This window comes from Heptranchias perlo, chromosome X, assembly GCF_035084215.1.
Source record: "Heptranchias perlo isolate sHepPer1 chromosome X, sHepPer1.hap1, whole genome shotgun sequence".
In the NCBI taxonomy this organism is placed as follows: Eukaryota; Metazoa; Chordata; class Chondrichthyes; order Hexanchiformes; family Hexanchidae; genus Heptranchias; species Heptranchias perlo.
In genome coordinates, this window is record NC_090370.1 from 14,719,361 (window position 1) to 14,740,930 (window position 21,570).

The 21,570-nt window shown below is 42.7% G+C and overlaps 1 protein-coding gene across 1 annotated transcript in view; it reads left to right on the forward strand.

The window, feature by feature from the left end:
- col2a1a (collagen, type II, alpha 1a) overlaps positions 1-21,570 on the forward strand; it is a 174,441-nt gene that overhangs the window by 97,798 nt on the left and 55,073 nt on the right. Inside the window, exons 28-40 of the mRNA XM_067976758.1 lie at positions 230-283; positions 3,669-3,722; positions 4,136-4,189; positions 4,605-4,658; positions 5,751-5,795; positions 9,435-9,533; positions 9,628-9,735; positions 14,568-14,621; positions 16,247-16,300; positions 16,544-16,597; positions 18,888-18,941; positions 20,002-20,109; positions 20,214-20,267. Of these exons, the coding sequence (XP_067832859.1) occupies positions 230-283; positions 3,669-3,722; positions 4,136-4,189; positions 4,605-4,658; positions 5,751-5,795; positions 9,435-9,533; positions 9,628-9,735; positions 14,568-14,621; positions 16,247-16,300; positions 16,544-16,597; positions 18,888-18,941; positions 20,002-20,109; positions 20,214-20,267 (846 nt within the window). The remainder of the gene's footprint in view (positions 1-229; positions 284-3,668; positions 3,723-4,135; positions 4,190-4,604; positions 4,659-5,750; positions 5,796-9,434; positions 9,534-9,627; positions 9,736-14,567; positions 14,622-16,246; positions 16,301-16,543; positions 16,598-18,887; positions 18,942-20,001; positions 20,110-20,213; positions 20,268-21,570) is intronic.

Consider the following 21,570-nt stretch of genomic DNA (forward strand, 5'->3'; position numbering starts at 1 on the left):
CTGATAGTTTCTGCATGTGCTATACTGTACTCTCATGGTTTCTGCATGTGTTATACTGTATTCTGATGGTTTCTGCATGTGTTATTCTGTACTCTGGTTTCAGCATGTGCCGTACTGTACTCACTGATAGTTTCAGTGGATTTCCATAATGATAAAGCAAAACGATTCGATAGACCCAAAGTTCTGTCGGTATTGAATATAAAGTCATTATTTTCTTTCTTTTCACTAGGGTGAGCCTGGTAAGGCTGGTGAGAAGGGTCTGCTTGGCGCTCCTGGGTTGAGGGTAAGTAACCTCATCTTTTGCAGAACGATTGTAATTTAACAATTGAAACTTATTGCTCTTGATTGACCCATTAAGCAGGCATTGTACTATGGTCAGCATTGATGCACACCTTGACTGGCCTGGAGCAGCACTGTATGATATGATGGACATAATATAATATTCTGTTGCATATGATAGAAGGTATTATAAATAAAGGATATACAGTTGGGAACAGCAGGACACACTGTTCATTGGAAAAGACCTCCTGACACAGGATGGGTTCTAAAAATCTTATTGATGAGTGGATGCACTGAGTTCCCCAACACTCCTTACTGTGTAGTCTGTTTTTACAGTGGTTAATAACCTGAAGTGCATGGCCTAATTTTATTTAACTGTGTGGAAATGCATTAAAGGCAGTTAAATATGAACATACGCATTAAGAGCAGGAGTAGACCATTTGGCCCCTCGAGCCTGCTCTGCCATTTGATAAGATCATGGCTGATCTGATTGTGACCTCAACCCTACTTTCCCGTCTACCTACTATAACCTTTGACTCCCTTGTTAATCAGGAATCTATCTAACTCAGCCTTAAAAATATTCAATGACCCTGCTTCCACCGCTCTCTGGGGAAGGGAGTTCCACAGACTCACGACCCTCTGAGAGAAAAAATTTCTCCTCATCTCCGTCTTAAATGGGAGACCCCTTATTTTTAAACTGTGGCCCCTGGTTCTAGTCTTTCCCACAAGGGGAAACATCCTCTCAGCATCTACCCCTCCTAGTCCCCTCAGGATCTTATATGTTTCAATAAGGTCACCTCTCATTCTTCTAAACTCGAGTGTATACAGGCCCAACTTGTCCAACCTTTCCTCATAAGATAACCCCCTCATCCCAGGTATCAGTCGAGTGAACCTTCTCTGAACCACCTCTAAAGCAACTATATCCTTTCTTAAATAAGGAGACCAAAACTGCACACAGTATTCTGGATGTGGTCTCACCAATGCCCTGTACAACTGTAGCAAAACATCTCTACCTTTATATTCCATTCCCCTTGCAATAAATGACAACATTCCATTTGCCTTCCTAATCCCTTGCTGTACCTGCATACTAACTTTTTGTGATTCATGTACTAGGTCACCCAGATCCCTCTGTACCTCAGAGTTCTTCAATCTCTATCCATTTAAATAATATACTGCTTTTCTGTTCCTCCTGCCAAGTTCAAATTTTCCCACATTATACTCCATCTGCCAAATTTTTGCCCACTCATTTAACCTATCTGTATCCCTTTGCAGACTCCTTATGTCCTCTTCACAACTTGCTTTCCTACCTACCTTTGTGTCATCAGCAAATTTAGCAACCATACATTCGGTCCCTCCATCCAAGTCATTGATATAGATTGTAAATAGTTGAGGCCCAAGCACTGATCCCTGTGGCACTCCACTCGTTACATCTTGCCAACCTGAAAATGATCCATTTATGCCTACTCTCTGTTTCCTGTTAGCTAACCAATCCTTTATCCATGCTAGTATGTTACCCCCTACACCATGAGCTCTTATTTTGTGTAGTAGCCTTTGATGTGGCACCTTGTCAAAAGCCTTCTGGAAATCTAAGTACACCACATCCACAGGATCCCCTTTATCCACGTTGCTTGTTACTTCCTCAAAGAACTCTAATAAATTAGTCAAATACGATGCCTCTCTGATGTCACAAGGAGGCTGTTATTACATCTTACTGAGTTGCAGTGAAACATCAAAATGTTAACTAGTGTATTACTAATCAAGATTATAGTGCAGTTTGGTGTAGTGCAAAGTAGAATAATAAAATGCCACAGTTCAGTATTGTTCTTACACAGTATTGTAAGGCAAGGTATGGTGTAAAATAATATAAGGGTAAAATCGATGATTCCACACTCCCAGCAGGGGCTGGGTTCAAAGGAAGCATGGGTTGGAAAACTGGTACTATACTGCCATAGCCTTCTCCCATACACTCTCTCTTTGAGCGCGTCTTCCTGCTGGGTGTGCGGGATCAGTAAACTTACCCTGTATAGTATAACACAGCCTCATTATAACACCAATTCCCCAGATCCCAGTTCAATCTCCATTCACATCATAGGACAAACCCCTAAAAGTAACTGTTTCATTGGTCCCAACAAGTATATAAGAACAAGAACCAACAGTATAGCACATTATCGACAGTGAAGTATATAGGTATATTATAAATATTCCACATTGTATAAGTAAGGTATATATGGACACTACCAAGTGTTCCATGTTATATATAATGCTGCATATATACAAGTACTACACCGTCTATACAGTACAGTATATCTATGTTACAAGTACTCCACATTATATAGTGCAGTATATGTACATTACAAGTGCTCCACATTTCATATATAGTACAGTATATGTATATATTGCAAGTACTCCATGTTATATATAGCGCTATATATATACATGCAAACACCCCACATTATAGTCCACAATATGCACATTACAAGAAACCCAAATTATATACAGTACAATATATGTACATTACAAGTATCCCACATTATATACAGTGCAGTATATGCACCTTACAAGTGCACCACATTATAAATAATACAGCCTATAGGCATTTTAAGTATCCCATATTACGTACATTAGAGTATGTGTACATTGCCAGTACTGATGTTAAATACAGTACAGTATATATACACATTACAAGTCCACCACATTATATACAGTGCAGTATGCATATACATTACAAGTACCACACATATACAATACAGTATATGGGCGTCATGAGTGTATCCACAATATAATCTAGGAACGCAAAGGATAATGGTGCATAGTATATGTGCAATATGATTTGATATAGAATGGAGTAGTACAATATATACACATCATAATGTAAAATATGCAAAATACAGTGTATATACAGTATGGAACATTATGGAATAGCACAGTATATACAATATATGCTATGGTAAAGTATAATATAGTAATATGTAAATATGCATAGTATGGTATAGTATAGCATATGTGTGGGACTATATGCACATTATAGCATAGCACAGTATACAATACATGGATAGTATGGTAAAGTACAACATGATAAAGTACACTATGTTATGGTACACTATAGTATAGAACAGCATGATTATAATAAAGCATTCCATAGTAATGATATAGCACAATGATATGATAGTATGGTGTTATATGGACAGCATAGTATAGTACAATGGATCTCAGTATACTATAATACCTAATACACTGTGAATCTGGGTGGCAAGCACTTGTACTGACTGTTTTAAAGTGCAGCCCTCACAAGATTAACAGAGAACTCTAAAATCTATCTGTATGTTAAGATGTTACAGCTTTGATTCCATTACTTTATACTGAATGCCCACTCTCTTTCCTCTCCATAGGGTCTGCCTGGCAAAGATGGTGAGACAGGCGCTCAGGGTCCTCCTGGTCCATCAGTGAGTTCAAATACCTTGGATTATTTATCATTTAAATCTTAATTTGTCTGATCAGACTGTTAAATTAGTACTCTTTAATCCATTTCAAAGATATATATTGTCTTTATGTCATCCCTCATGCCCCTCCATATTGAAGTACGCTCCAATGACCGTCACATCTTATCAGACTTTAATCTAACTTGTAAAATTTCTGTTACACAAATCATCGGACTTCAGTAACTTTAATTTAAATAAAACGATGGCTGACTAAAACATTTCATTATCTTGTTACGAGAGTTTAGTGAGATCTCTCACATTGTGTTGTTTCCAACTGCACTGTTCAACATGGCCACAGATACTTGCCTGAAAAATATGGTGCGTTAATAGCCGCGGTGTTTGTCCACTCCTGACACTGCTGCTGTTTCATTTTGCAGGGTCCTGCTGGTGAGAGAGGTGAACAAGGTCCTCCCGGTCCTCCTGGCTTCCAGGTCTGTAAAATAAAATCTATTCAATTTGACTAAAAAATCGTATTTCACGCAGCATGGCTTTGTTTTAAATTTGTGATCTATAATTAGCAAACTGACCCGGTTAGTACTCTTTAATCCATTTCAAAGATATATATTGTCTTTATGTCATCCCTCATGCCCCTCCATATTGAAGCACGCTCCAATGACCGTGATTGCTGCTGTTATTTACTTAAAGCATTATGTTTGGAAGATGACATTTACAAAACTTCTTAGTATTATATTGATTTCTTCAAATTATTACTATAATTCTATTGAATTTATTTAACAAAATCTCTGGTTAACAGTAAATCTACTCCACACAAATCCTGCTCCTTCACGCTCGCTAAAGTTCCAGATTTCCTTTTGTGTTAATCAAATTGTTTTGCTCTTATTGCAGGGTCTGCCAGGTCCCCCAGGTCCTCCTGGTGAAGGTGGCAAGCCAGGTGACCAGGTAAATAATTCATTAGTCGCAGACAACGCACCCTTTAATGTTAAAACATTCAACTGTTCAGTTTTTAGCCCTTCGCCTTTATTTGTAATCTAAGCCGATGTGAAGGGCCAAGGCCCATAGTGCAAGGCGCCACCAAGGTAGAAAAGAGCAGTAGGAGTAAATCAGCAAATAATAATATGTAACACCTTATCATGTCGGAACATGTCAATGTATTTCATACAGTAAGTTATTTTTGAAATGCAGTGACTATTAAGTAGGTTATGATTAGGTGGCACCAAATTTGGCCTTGAAAAGATTATAGAGTGTAGGAGGAAGGGAAGACTGGAGGGAGGTGAGGAGTTCCACAGTTTTGGGTCTCAAGAAACAATGGGGGTAATTTTAACTTTTAATGGGCGAATCAGCAGCCCATTTTACACCTCTCCACATTTCTTTTCCATTGAAGTCAATCAAAAAGAAAATCAGGCAAGGTGTAAAACAGGCTGTCGATTTGCCATCGCCCATTTTTTGACCCATGATAAAAGTTTAAATTGCCCTAAATGAATTAGAGTAAGAGACAGCACGATGCGTCTTGATTTCAACACAATGAGGATACAGGGAGGAGGAAGAGGGTGGGAGATGGCTTATTTGGAGATTAGAAGGAACAAGCAAAGAATGTTCGGAGTTCCAATGACTATAGTAACTTCGATAAAATAAAGGCAAAATAGGTTCCAACTGTGCAAGAGCATTGGAGGCCATAGGTGAGAGCGGGATCAGCTATCAGACAAGCTGTTTCTTGTATCCTGTCCTGGAGTCCAAGAGAGGTATTAGAAGAGCCTCCACACATATTGTATGTGGGGAGAGGGAAATTAACTAAGCTAGGCCTCGCTGAGGGGTCACTGCATTGGTCCTCACTATAGAGGGTAACTGTGGTGGTGATTGAGTTCCTTAACGAAGACCAAAAAAGAAAATGCAGTAGAAATGGCCCTGGACAGACTCTCACTGGATGCTCTAGTACTGAAATGACTGGGCTTCTACACTTCTCTATGTAATGTTATGTCTGTGCAACCTTTACTGTCTGTCATCACTCATTTGTATTTTCTCTTTCTCGGTCAGGGTGTTCCAGGTGAGGCTGGTGCCGCAGGTCAGACAGGTCCAAGAGTAAGTATCACATTCTTTCTCAGAAAAAAAATGAATATATATCTAAAAAATAAGTGCATAAGCAACAAAAAGATACCAACATTGTTTCACCCTATAATGTTACATATCCCTATACCGTTACAGACACCTATACTCTTGCAGACTCCTATACTGTTACAGACCCCTATGCTATTACACATCTCTATAATATTACGCATCCCTATCCCGTTACATGCCCCGATACTGGTACTCATCACTCTACTGTTGTGTACACCATACTGTTATACATCCCTATAATGTTACTGACCCCTATAATGTTGCAGAACCGTATAATGTTACAGACCCCTATAATGTTACAGGTCCCTATAATGTCACAGAGCCCTATAATATTACAGACCCCAATACTGTTACACATCTCTATAATATTACACATACCTATCCTGTTACATGCCACTGTCCTGTTACATGCCCCTGTCCTGTTACACGCCCCATCCTGTTAAAGACCCCTATACACTTGCAGACACCTGCACTGTTATACGTCCCTATACTGTTACAGAACCCTATACTGTTACACATCTCTATAATATTACACATCCCTAACCCGTTACATGCTCCTATGCTGGTACACATCACTCTAGTGTTATGTATACTATACTGTTACACATCCCTATAATGTCACAGACCCCTATAATATTACACATCCTTATACTGTTACACATCCCTATACTGTTACACATCTCTATAATATTACACATACCTATCCTGATATATATGCCCCTATCCTGTTACATGCCCCATCCTGTTACATGCCCCTATCCTGTTATATATCCCTATACTGTTACAGACCCCTATACTCTTGCAGACTCCTATACTGTTATACACCCCTATACTGTTACAAACCCCTATAATGTTACTGACCCCTATAATGTTACAGACCCTTATAATGTTACAGACCCATATAATTATGTTACTGACCCCTATGATGTTACGGACCCCTATACTGTTACACATCTCTACAATATTACACATCCCTATCCTGTTACATGCCCCTGTACTGTTACACATCACTCTACTGTTGTGTACACTATATTGTTACACATCCCTATAATGTTACAGACCCCTATATTGTTACAGATCCCTATACCGTTACACATCTCTATAATATTACACATCCCTATCCTGTTACATGCCCCTATACTGTTACACATCACTCTACTGTTGTGTACACTATACTGTTACACATCCCTATAATGTTATAAACCCCTATATTGTTACACATCCCTATACTGTTACAGACCCCCATACCATTACACATCTCTATAATATTACATATCCCTATACTGTTACACCTCACTCTACTATTACATACACTATACTGTAACACATCCAAAACTGTTACCAATATATTGTTACACACTATTATACTATTACAGTCCCCCTTTAAACTTACATATCAATATACTGTTACGTATCTCTATAATGTTACAAACCCCTATATTGTTATACATCCCTATAATGTTATACATCCCTATAATGTTACAGACTCCTATACTGTTACACATCTCTATACTGTTACAGACCGCTATCCTGTTACACATCTCTATAATATTACACATCCCTATCCCATTACATGCCCCGATACTGGTACTCATCACTCTACTGTTGTGTACACGATACTGTTATACATCCCTATAAGGTTGCTGACCCCTATAATGTTGGAGAACCATATAATGTCACAGACCCCTATAATATTACAGACCCCAATACTGTTACACATCCCTATACCGTTACACATTTCTATAATATTACACATCCCTATCCCGTTACATGTTCCTATGCTGGTACACATCACTCTAGTGTTATGTATACTATTACACATCCCTATACTGTCACACATCCCTATGTCACTGACCCCTATGATATTACACATCCTTATACTGATACACATCCCTATACTGTTACACATCTCTATAATATTACACATACCTATCCTGTTATATGCTCCTATACTATTACATATCCCTATACTGTTACAGACCCCTATACTCTTGCAGACTCCTATACTGCTTTACACCCCTATACTGTTACACATCTCTATAATATTACATGCCCTATACTGGTACACATCACTCTACTGTTATGTACACCATACTGTTACACATCCTTTAATGTTACAGGCCCCTATAATGTTACAGGCCCCTATAATGTTACAGATCCCTATACTGTTACAGACCCCTATACTGTTACAGACCACAATACTGTTACAGACCCCTATACTGTTACACATCTCTATAATATTACACATCCCTATCCCGTTACATGCCCCTATACTGTTACACATCACTCTACTGTTGTGTACACTATACTGTTACACATCCCTATAATGTTATAAACCCCTATACTGTTACAGACCCCTATACTGTTACAGACCCCTATATTGTTACACATCCCCATACCATTACACATCTCTATAATATTACATATCCCTATACTATTACACATCACTCTACTATTACATACACTATACTGTAACACATCCAAAACTGTTACCAATATATTGTTACACACTATTATACTATTACAGTCCGCCTTAAATTTACATATCAATATACTGTTACGTATCTCTATAATGTTACAGACCCCGATACTGTTATACATCCCTATAATGTTATACATCCCTATAATGTTATACATCCCTATACTGTTACACATCTCTATACTGTTACAGACCGCTATCCTGTTACACAGCTCTATAATATTACACATCCCTATCCCGTTACATGCCCCTATATTGTTACACATCACTCTACTGTTATGTACACTATACTGTTACACATCCCTACAATGTTACAGACCCCGATAATGTCATTGACCCATATGATGTTACAGATCCCTATACTGTTACGCATCCCTATAATGTTACAGACCTTTATGTTGTTACAGACCCCAATACTGTTACACATCCCTATAATGTTACAGACCCCTTTGCTGTTACAGACCCCATGCTGTTACAGACCCCTATACTGTTACACATCTCTATAATATTACACATCCCTATCCCATTGCATGCCCCTTCACTGTTACATATCCCTGTATTGTTACACATCACTCTACTATTATATACACTATACTGTAGCACATCCAAAACTGTTACCACTATATTGTTACACACTATTATACCATTACAGTCCCCCATAAAGTTACATATCAATATACTGCAGCACAGCTCTATACTGTTACATATCTCGATACTGTTACACATCACTCTACTGTGATGTATACTATACTTTTACACATCCAAAACTGTTACACATTATTAGACCATTGCAGACCACCCATAATGTTACATATCAATATACTGCTACACAACCCTATATTGTTACAGATCACTATACTGTTACACACTGGTGTTTTTTACACACCCTTATGCTGTTACATATCCCTATACTGTTACATATCTCCTATCCTATTACACATTCCATTTATGTTACAAAGCATCATAATGTTATATACCCTATCATCTATATACAGCCTATCCTCCATACACTTTATATATGCTGGTCGTGATGTGTCACATTCTGTTCCCTATACATATATCCCAGAAGTGATGTATTCCCTGTACATATACCCATGCAGTGACGTGTCTCTCCTTGTCCTCAGGGTGAACGTGGTTTCCCAGGTGAACGCGGAGCTCCAGGTTCCCAGGGTCTGCAGGGTCCACGTGGTCTCCCAGGTACTCCTGGTGCTGATGGTCCTAAGGTAGGATTCTACCTTTACTCTTTTGAAAACTAAAATTTTGTATAAGCGTTTCTAAAGACCTTTCTCTAACCCAAGCTTTTGCTTCATTTTGCAGGGTGCAGGTGGTTCTCCTGGTCCCAACGGTGCTCAGGGTCCTCCCGGTCTCCAGGGTATGCCAGGCGAGAGGGGTACTGCTGGAATTCCTGGTCCAAAGGGTGACAGAGTAAGCTTCCTATCTTACCCCTTCCTCATCCGAAATTGCAATCAATTTGTGTAAGACTAACTGTCAATGTTTACCATGAGGGAGTCGTTCTGTACAGATGTAATATTTATTACGATTAGTATTTGTTGCTGTTATTACAGTATTTATTACTCTAACCTTGAGCTCCCATATCTTTTCTTTAGAAAAGAGGAAACTTTGAAGTAAGCTTGCTGAGGTTTTCAAGATTAAGAAGGGAATTGACAAAACTGAACAGGCAAATTACTCAGTAGGAGACACAATTTCAAAATTAGGAAGTTAAGCGTAAGCAGGGAAGTTAAGCAGAATTTTTTCACCCAAAGGATAACGTAGTAGCGGAACAAGTTACCAGAGAAGGCCATTGAAGCGGACAGTATCAACAGGTTCAATAGGCAAATGGATGTGTAGCTGGAGAGAGAAGGGATTGAGAAGGTAGTGAGCAGATGGGGTTGATCAGCTAAAAAGTCCCAGGCTTTTTGGGCCTTATGGTCTTTTTCTGTTCCTAAAATTTCTTATATTCTCAAGTATCCATAGTCATATCGAACACGAGCACTGCCTTAAAGGGAATGGTGTTGTCATGGTAAAGGCTCATGCAGTCCGCTTTACTTTGTTTAGAAATGGGACACATGAGGAGATAATCAGCAACCTGATGGCGTTAACTGCATTTTCAGGGACACCTTCACTGCTAATTTTTTTTTAATTCATTCATGGGATGTGGGCGTCTCTGGCAAGGCCAGCATTTATTGCCCATCCCCAATTGCCCTTGAGAAGGTGGTGGTGAGCCGCCTTCTTGAACCACTGCAGTCCGTGTGGTGAATGTTCTCCCACAGTGCTGTTAGGAAGGGAGATCCAGGATTTTGACCCAGCGACAATGAAGGAACGGCGATATATTTCCAAGTCGTGATGGTGTGTGACTTGGAGGGGAATGTGCAGGTGGTGTTGTTCCCATGTGCCTGCTGCCCTTGTCCTTCTAGGTGGTAGAGGTTGCGGGTTTGGGAGGTGCTGCAGTGCATCCTGTGGATGGCACACACTGCAGTCATGGTGAGCCGGTGGTGAAGGGAGTGAATGTTTAGGGTGGTGAATGGGGTGTCAATCAAGCGGGCTGCTTTGTCCTGGATGGTGTCGAGCTTCTTGAGTGTTGTTGGAGCTGCACTCATCCAGGCAAGTGGAGAGTATTCCATCACGCTCCTGACTTGTGCCTTGTAGGTGGAAAGGCTTTGGGAGTCAGGAGGTGAGTCACTCGCCACAGAATACCCAGCCTCTGACCTGCTCTTGCAGCCACAATACTTATGTGGCTGGTCCAGTTAAGTTTCTGGTCAATGGTGACCCCCCCAGGATGTTGATGGTGGGGGATTCGGTGATGGTAATGCTGTTGAATGTCAAGGGGAGGTGGTTAGACTCTCTCTTGTTGGAGATGGTCATTGCCTGGCACTTGTCTAGCGCGAATGTTACTTGCCACTTACCAGCCCAAGCCTGGATGTTGTCCAGGTCTTGCTGCATGCAGGTACGGATTGCTTCATTATCTGAGGGGTTGCGAATGGAACTGAACACTGTGCAATCATCAGCGAACGTCCCCATTTCTGACCTTATGATGGAGGGAAGGTCATTGATGAAGCAGCTGAAGATGGGGATGTTCACTGATGATTGCAGTGTTCAGTTCCATTCGCAACCCCTCAAATAATGAAGCAGTCCGAGCCCACATGCAGCAAGACCTGGACAACATCCAGGCTTGGGCTAATAAGTGGCAAGTAACATTCGCGCCAGACAAGTGCCAGGCAATGACTATCTCCAACAAGAGAGAGTCTAACCACATCCCCTTGACATTCAACGGCATTACCATCACCGAATCCCCCACCATCAACATCCTGGGGGTCACCATTGACCAGAAACTTGACTGGACCAGCCACATAAATACTGTGGCGACAAGAGCAGGTCAGAGGCTGGGTATTCTGCGGCGAGTGACTTACCTCCTGACTCCCCAAAGCCTTTCCACCATCTACAAGGCACAAGTCAGGAGTGTGATGGAATACTCTCCACTTGCCTGGATGAGTGCAGCTCCAACAACACTCAAGAAGCTCGACACCATCCTGGCCAAAGCAGCTCGCTTGATTGGTACCCCATCCACCACCCTAAACATTCACTCCCTTCACCACCGGCGCACAGTGGCTGCAGTGTGTACCATCCACAGGATGCACTGCAGCAACTCGCTAAGGCTTCTTCGACAGCACCTCCCAAACCCACGACCTCTACCACCTAGAAGGACAAGAGCAGCAGGTACATGGGAACAACACCACCTGCATGTTCCCCTCCAAGTCACACACCATCCCAACTTGGAAATATATCGCCGTTCCTTCATCGTCGCTGGGTCAAAATCCTGGAACTCCCTACCTAACAGCACCGTGGGAGAACCTTCACCACACGGACTGCAGCGGTTCAAGAAGGCGGCTCACCACCACCTTCTCAAGGGCAATTAGGGATGGGCAATAAATGCCGGCCTTGCCAGCGACGCCCACATCCCCATGAACGAATAATAAAAAAAGAACAGTTTGGCTAGAAGCACGGCTATTTCTGGAGCACAAGTCTTCAGCACTACCGCCGGGATGTTGTCGGGGCCCATAGCCTTTGTTGTATCCAGTGCACTCAGCCGTTTCTTGATATCACGTGGAGTGAATCGAATTTGCTGAAGACTGGCTTCTGTGATGGTGGGGATATCGAGAGGAGGCCAAGATAGATCATCCACTCGGCACTTCTGGCTGAAGATGGTTGCAAACGCTTCAGCCTTGTCTTTTGCACTCAAGTGCTGGACTCTGCCATCATTGAGGATGGGGATGTTTGCAGAGCCTCCTCCTCCCGTTAGTAGTTTAATTGTCCACCACCATTCACGACTGGATGTGGCAGGACTGCAGAGCTTTGATCTGATCCGTTGGTTGTGGAATCGCTTAGCTCTGTCTATAGCATGTTGCTTCCACTGTTTAGCATGCATGTAGTCCTGTGTTGTAGCTTCACCAGGTTGGCACCTCATTTTTCGGTACACCTGGTGCTGCTCCTGGCATGCTCTTCTGCATTCCTCATTGAACCAGGGTTGATCTCCTGGCTTGTTGATAATGGTAGGGTGAGGAATATGCCGGGCCATGAGGTTACAGATTGTGCTGGAATACAATTCTGCTGCTGATGGCCCACAGCGCCTCATGGATGCCCAGTTTTGAGCTGCTAGATCTGTTCTGAATCTATCCCATTTCGCACAGTGGTAGTGCCACACAACACATTGGATGGTGTCCTCAGTGTGAGGATGGGACTTCGTCTCCACAAGGACTGTGCGGTGGTCACTCCTACCAATACTGTCATGGACAGATGCATTTGCGACAGGTAGATTGGTCAGGATGAGGTCAAGTAATTTTTTCCCTCTTGTTGGTTCGCTCACCACCTGCTGCAGGCCCAGTCTGGCAGTTATGTCCTTCAGGACTCGGCCAGCTCAGCCAGTAGTGGTGCTACCAAGACATAATGGACATTGAAGTCCCCCACCCAGAGTACATTCTGTGCCCTTGCTACCCTCAGTGCTTTCTCCAAGTGGTGTTCAACATGGAGGAGGACTGATTCATCAGCTGAGGGAGGGCGGTAGGTGGTAATCAGCAGGAGGTTTCCTTGCCCATGTTTGACCTGATGCCATGAGATTTCATGGGGTCCGGAGTCAATGTTGAGGACTCCCAGGGCCACTCCCTCCTGACTGTATATCACTGTACCGCCACCTCTGGTAGGTCTGTCCTGCCAGTGGGACAGGACATATCCAGGGATGATGATGGAAGAGTCTGGGACGTTGGCTGAAAGGCATGATTCTGTGAGTATGGCTATGTCAGACTGTTGCTTCACTAGTCTGGGGAACAGCTGTCGCAATTTTGGCATATGTCCCCAGATGTTTGTGAGGAGGACTTTGCAGGGTCGACTGGGCTTGGTTTGCCTTTGTCGTGTCCGGTGCCTAGTGGTCCGATGCCGGGTGGTCCGTCCGGTTTTATTCTTATTGTGACTTCTTGTAGTGAGATTGTACAACTGAGTGGCTTGCTCGGCCATTTCAGAGGGCGATTAAGAGTCAACCACATATTTATTAATATTATTTCCCTTTGAATAAAATGGAAGACTTGTTTTTTAGTTTGGAAAATGTTGTGGAAATGTGTCTGCTGCAGCTAAATGTCAAACCCACAGAAGGGTTTTCAGAACAGCCTGTAGTTAGATGGAGGAACTCCACACCAAAACTAAAATACCTCTTTCATTGTAGGATTGTAATCACAGTCAGTCCTTAGGTGTGCTGAAAGTACATCTTATTACTTGACCCAAACCAACCTCCTCTTCATATGCCTTTGAAGCTTTTGTAGTAACCGAGGTGAAGGGCAAGGCACCACCGGGGGGATGAAAAAGTTAGAGATAAGACGATATTAGTAAGGAAGTAGTTAAGTGCCACCAAGAGACAAGATGAATGGATAGGGGAAAGGAAAGAAGTAAAAAGGGCCTGAAGACCACCTTAGGAAATTGGACCATCCAGTCGGACATAGCTGTGTCTGAACCAAACTATACCGCACCTGGGAATGCTTGGTGCGGATACCTGAGCTGCAAAACTGTTCCATTTCACAGAACTAGTATTCTTCTTTTCTGATTAGCACAAAAATTGAGCAAGATAAAAGAAAAAATTCAGCCTTTATTCATGTAGTATGATTCATGCCAGTTTTTATGAAGTTATTAGAAAGTGAAGCAACTGACATTTCACTGGCTTATAGTCTCTTAAAGGTACAGCGTTCATTTTTCCCTCTCTTGTTTGTCCCTCTTAGGGTGATGGTGGTGAGAAAGGTCCTGAGGGCGCACCCGGCAAAGATGGCGGACGAGTAAGTAAAACACTCCATGCTCAAGTTTTCTATGATGCAGCATCATCTCTGTTTTAGATTTGTGTGTTTAATAATGGGTTGCTTAAAGGGGATGGATAGTCTGGGTCGTGCTGTACACATTGTGAATGTAGGAGAATTTGGCCTGTGTTTACACCCTGTATCTGATTGTACTGATGCATATAGCCCATGGGCCCATAACCCATCTATCTATCTACCTACCTACCTACATACATATAATAATAGTCTTGCACCTAGCATGCTGTCACACATGCAGAGTCTGTGCTACATTTGCACCTAATTGGCTCAAATCATTGACTCATAAAACAGCAATACATCACAGCTGACTAGAATCTATCAGTGAACAAATAGCATCTTACAAAAGAGAAAGGAAGCCAGTTATTTCCTATTGGTTTCTTCTGACCGAGACCAGGGACTTATAAGCAACTGCCAATCTATAAAGAAACAATTACCCTCTAATTGACCCCAGGATATGCATAATTACAGCAATTAAATCTTGTGACCGCACACACTCAATTAAGTACCATTGCTTGTAATGGTACAATAATACTTTGATTACTGAAACTGTATTGATTTCCTGAGCTGGAATTAAGGCAAGCTATGAGCTGGCAGTTCAGCTCATGAATCCACTATTACAGCAACTCTAGTTGGTCTTCCTGTCAAATTAAAATTTCTACATTGCTCTCAGGAATAGCTGAAGAATGAGTGCAACTGGATTGAAACTCAGTCATCCAACTTATTTTAGTGTCCCCCGAACATTCTGGTTAAAGGAGATTTTATTGTATTGGGCCCAGACTTTTTTTCCTCTTCCTGTAGGGAAGTGCTTGGCGTCCACATCTGAATCAAAGTTGATTCCAGCCACTCCCAAGTATCTGGCCCAAGTGGCCAGTCTTCATAGCCCAGACAGATACCATTGGCAGTGGGGGTGGGGGAAATCACAGCTGAGCCTCACCCCCATCTCCACACATGCACACTTTCTAGCAGGAGTCACTGGATAGCGATCAGGAGCGGGAACTCTGGATGATTTCCCCCCCACCCCCCCTCTCTCCGTAACCCAGAAGCACTGAGGCCAATTGGAGCACCCATTATTGCTGGGGAACAGACTGGGGATGGAACCTGGGATATTCCTGTTCCATGTGGGTGAGTGTCAAGTTAACATTTGGGTTGAGATCATGCTGTGCGATGTTAGTAGCGAACACATTGATGTGTCTGTATGAAATTACTCTGCTGTTTGTAGCAAAAGTTACAAGGCGGATAGTGAACAAAGGAATTTCTTACCATTATATTTGTTACTAATATCACACAGTGAGACTCCACCCCAATTATTCTTTTATTGTGATCTGTTAGGTAGATTACTCAGATGAGTGGTAAAATCCTCCTTTTTTAACATTTCTGTGAAAACAGATTCTGATTATTGTAAAGTTGATTACACTTTTAATTATTTTACTTGAGCTTCAAGCTCTCCGGCTCACACGCAGACAGTGCCACTGACTGAAAGCTGCCTCTTTAATAAATGCAGTTATCAATGACAATGCATGTGCTGGTCAGTGCCCACTGCGGCCTCACTTCGAGACACAATCTGACTGTTCTTTCTCTTCCTATTCTAGGGTTTAACTGGTCCAATTGGTCCTCCTGGCCCAGCTGGTCCCAATGGAGAGAAGGTAAAAGCACTGATGAAGTTTATGTTTGTGCAAAATTTGAAGAACTTTTGTCGATAATATGTAAATATGAAAGTATTTTAACAAAGAGAGCAGATGCCTGACTGGTATAGATGCTACTTACTTCTCACTTTAAAAAAGAAAATACATTTATTGAAATGATTCAGTGTAAATAAAGTTCTGCTGTTCATCACTGTGGCTTTTCCCTATATCTCGGTAACTCTTTTTCTCTTGTGTCTCCTTTAGGGTGAAACAGGTCCTCGTGGTCCTACGGGTGCTGCAGGTTCCCGCGGTGCTCCTGTAAGTGAAAATAGTTTAATTCTTCTGCTGCTGATAGACAGCTTGTTAAAACCAGAGCAAAATCCTTCAGAAATATTGCAGATGCTGCAAGTAATATCCCAGCTGTGTTCCTGGGTTTACAATCAATATGAAAACTCACTTTGGGGAGTTAAGATAGCCAGACATTATTTGTTGAGTACCTACTTACTTATAACGCTAGAATTCCATCCTTCAAGTTTAACCACTAACGCTCACGGTTCATGAGCTGGTGACAAGGGAACCAGATGCTTCTTGTTCGGAACCAAACTAAATTGGGTCAACCCGCACCCCCCCCATCCCCCCCCCCCATCACCTGAAGACAAGACTTGGTTTTGACTCCCCATGTGCAATACCACGGTAGATCAACTAGTTCATAGAATCCTAGAAAGGATATAGCACGGAAGGAGGCCATTCGGCCCATCGAGTCTGCGCCGGCTCTATGCAAGAGCAATCCAGCTAGTCCTGCTCCCCCGCTCTATCCACGTAGCCCTGCAAATTTTTTCCTTTCAAGTACTTATCCAGTTCCCTTTTGAAGGCCATGATTGAATCTGCCTCCACCACCCCCTCAGGCAGTGCATTCCAGATCCTAACCACTCGCTGTGTAAAAAAGTTTTTCCTCATGTCACCTTTGGTTCTTTTGCTAATCACCTTAAATCTACATCCTCTGGTTCTTGACCCTTCCGCCAATGGGAACAGTTTCTCTCTATCTACTCTGTCTGGACCCTTCATGATTTTGAATACCTCTATCAAATCTCCTCACAACCGTCTCTGTTCCAAGGAGAACTACCCCAGCTTCTCCAGTCTATCCACGTAACTAAAGCCACTCACCCCTGGAATCATTCTAGTAAATCTCTTCTGCACCCTCTCTAAGGCCTTCACATCTTTCCTAAAGTGCGGTGCCCAGAACTGGACACAATACTCCAGTTGTGGCCGAACCAGTGTTTTATAAAGGTTCATCATGACTTCCATACTTTTGTACTCAATGACTCTATTTATGCTTTTTTAACCACTTTCTCAACTTGCCCTGCCACCTTCAATGATTTGTACACATATACCCCCAGATCTCTCTGTTCCTGTACCTCTTTTAGAATTGTGCCCTCTAGTTTATATTGCCTCTCCTCGTTCTTCCTACCGAAATGTATCACTTTGCATTTTTCTGCGTTAATTTTCATCTGCCACATGTCCGCCCATGCCACCAGCCTGTCTATATCCTCTTGATGTCTATCACTATCTTCCTCACTGTTTACTACCCTTCCAAGTTTTGTGTCATCTGCAAATTTTGAAATTGTTCCCTCTACACCCAAGTCCAAGTCATTAATATATACCAAGAAAAGCAGTGGTCCCAGTACCAACCCCTGGGGAACACCACTGTACACCTCCCTCCAGTCCGAAAAACAACCATTCACCACTACTCTGTTTCCTATCACTTAGCCAATTCTGTATCCATGTTGCTACTGCCCCCTTTATTCCATGGGCCGCAATCTTGATGATAAGCCTACCATGCGGCACTTTATCAAACGCCTTTAGAAAGTCCATATACACCACATCAACTGCATTGCCCTCATCTACCCTCTCTGTTAATTCATCAAAAAACTCTATCAAGTTAGTTAAACACGATTTGCCTTTAACAAATCCGCGCTGGCTTTCCCTAATCAATCCACGCTCGTCCAAGTGACTGTTAATTCTGTCCCGGATTATCGTTTCTAAAAGTTTCCCCACCACCGAGGTTAAACTGACTGGCCTACAGTTGCTGGGTCTATCCTTACACCCTTTTTGAACAAGGGTATAACATTTGCAATTCTCCAGTCCTCTGGCACCACCCCCGTATCTACGGATGTTTGGAAGATTATGGCCAGTACCTCCGCACTTTCCACCCTTACTTCCCTCAGCAATCTAGGAGGGAAGTAAGGGTGGAAATTGCAGAGGTACTGGCCATAACCTTCCAAACATCCGTAGATATAGAGGTGGTGCCAGAAGACTTGAGAATTGCAAATATTACACCCTTATAGTTTATTATATATTTTATTTGATCATAGGTGCAGTATATTTCAAGCTAGGTCCTTTCAGCCAAATTTACCTTCCTGTTCCATGTGATGCTAGTTGGGATATCTCAGTTTTTGCAGGTGTGAAATAGCTAGTTACTCAATGCAATTGCCTGAGCGTGAGCAGTAATCCTTTGGAGCACGATCTCCCCTCGCAATCCCCAACATCATCAGGTTCTTTAGTGTTGTTTCCAGTGTCAGTGCGTAACCTGCCTACCTTTGTATTTCAGGGTGACCGTGGTGAGACAGGTCCTCCTGGCCCTGCTGGCTTTGCTGGTCCTCCTGTAAGTATAGACTCAGAATTTACAGTAAGATAGCTGTCACAACAAATTTTAGTTGCACATTGGCAAGTCAAACTCTACCCAACAGAGATAAATGGCTCTGTGTGATAGTAGTATAAAGACACACGAACACCCTTGTTAAAATACCAAACAAAGGAGTTCCATATGAACACATTAACGCATTGGTATACTTTAATTATTTGCCTTGTTTAATTATCTGCTTTATAATTTTTATTATTATTACTTTTTAGTGTTCAGACTGGTGGTTATTTATTTTTTCATACAGTATAATATGAGTGTCGTTTTCTTCAGTGAGGTGGCCAGTGACCTGGTCAGCAAACTCTCCTCAACAACCATCACTCCCACTGCAATAGGAGTGCCCCTACCCCTACTAGGAGCTGCAGGGTGGCATCAATATCCCCTCATTGGGTGGGATTGATCCCGTTTTGTCCCAGCAGCTGAAGGGCAGAATTGTTTGCCCCAGCTGATAAGGTAGGATATCCTGCTGGCTGCTAGAGCCAGGATCTCCCCCCACCCCACCCCAGGATCTCTGCCCTGGCTGGTGAAGGGTAGAATCTTACCCGGCTGATGGAAAGCAAGATCTATCTTGGATGATGGAGAACGGTTTCTCTTCCTGGCTACTGGAGGCTGGATGTCCACCCAGGATCTCTGCGCCGACTGATAAAGGATATCATCTTTCCTGACGCATAAAAGTTGGACCTCCTGCCCCCACCCCCGCAGCGCCCTGGCTGATGGAGGCCAAATCTCCCCTCAGGATCCTGCCTTTATTGATGAAGGATAGGATCTCCCCGTGGCTGATGGAGGCCAGATCTCTCTCTAGGATCCCTGCCTTGCCTTATGAAGTATAGGATCTTACTTCAAGATCTCTGCCTTGGCTGATGAAGGATAGGATCTCCCTTCAGGATCCCTGCTTTGGCTTATGAAGGAATCTCTCCCTGGCTGAGGGAGGCAGGATCTTACCCCAACCTCTCGCTTGTTGTCTGTAGTTAAGGACACTCTCAAGTCAGCTGTCGCTCACACTCCTGCGTTTTCTTTCCAACAGGGTGCAGATGGTCAGGCTGGTCCCAAGGGTGAACCTGGTGAGACTGGACAAAAAGGTGATGCTGGCGCTCCTGGTCCTCAGGGTCCATCAGGTGCTCCTGGTCCACAGGTGAGACAAAAAATATATTATAAATAGTTCTGTTAAACCAGTGGAGACATTATTTTGACATAAGTTCACATTAAAATTACTTTCTCTTTCTTTCCTTCCTTTAGGGTCCAACAGGTGTTACCGGACCTAAAGGTGCTCGTGGTGCCCAGGGTCCTCCTGTGAGTATGGTTTTATTCAGTTAGAGCTTTAAAACAAAATGAAAATGGATAAATTTTCCTCTTGATAACTAACATACTCCTGTAGTGTTACTACCAGGCATTAAGCCGATCCTCAGAATTCTAGCTCTCCTTTTTCAGACATCAGCTTAAATGTAACTGTCTTGTCCAGAAAATGTGGATAGGTTTTTGGTATACAAAAGTGTTTCATTCAGACAGGGTTTGTAGATGTGCAGGAATCTGGGAGCTGAGAGCTTGGAGCAGGAAGTTGCTAGGAGCTACTGGGAGCTGGCAATCGTGAACTGGAAGCTGGCAGCCCCCAGCTGGGAGAAAAGCACTAGCACCCAGCAGCTAAGAGTTGGGAGTCAGGAACCAAGAGCTGGGAACTGGAGGTTGGGAACCGGCAGCTGGAAGCTGCTGGGAACCAGTAGCTAACTGCTGGTAGCTGGAAGTAAGGAGCTATTGGGAGCCATGAGCTAACATGACCAGTTCCAAGCTGGAAGCTGCTGGAAATTACCAGGAGTCAGAAGCAAGCAACTGGCTCTTAAACTTATCATTCGCTTTGCCTCCTAAATCTAATCATCTGCTGGGGTGGAGTGGGGTGAGGTGGGGGGGCGGGGTGTGTGGGGGCAGGCTCTAACAGATCTAGCAGTGAAGTGTGACCCTCCTGTATAGCTGTATGGCTTAAATATGTTGGAAATACAGAAGCAGGGCTATGATGTTTGCTCCACTGCAGATGCACACAATGTTTGCATCACACTTGAACAGTGCCACTTTAAGCTAAAATGTTGCTCCTTTCCTAATATTATGACAGCCACATACTTTACCAGATTGTCCTAAACGACAGAAAACACTTTTTGGAATGCCTGTTTGTGACCCCATTCAGTGACTGTCAGATGTAATAAAAATCTGGTACAGCAGGTATTGTACATGAGTAGAACCGGCCACTGTAGATACTATAGAGAAGGCATAGTATAGTAGGTTTTCTTACTTTATCATAGACTCTACCCACCCATTTAATCCCCTTCCACAGCCCATGTAGACTCTACCCTATCATGGACCCTATTCCACCGATTTAATCACCTCCCAAATGTCACCTGTAGCAGAGGACCATCATGTCCTCTGGTGTATTTAATAATCTCAGTCTATACCCATCCCTCTGACCACCAATCGTGTTCCAAGCCAGATATTTTGATTTGAACGTAGTGGTCTTGTACGGAAGAAGAAGAGCATGTGGAACAGTGTGTTTGAATGTGAGGAGGAACAAGAATGGAAAGTTCAAATGAGCAATGATGATAGTGGTATC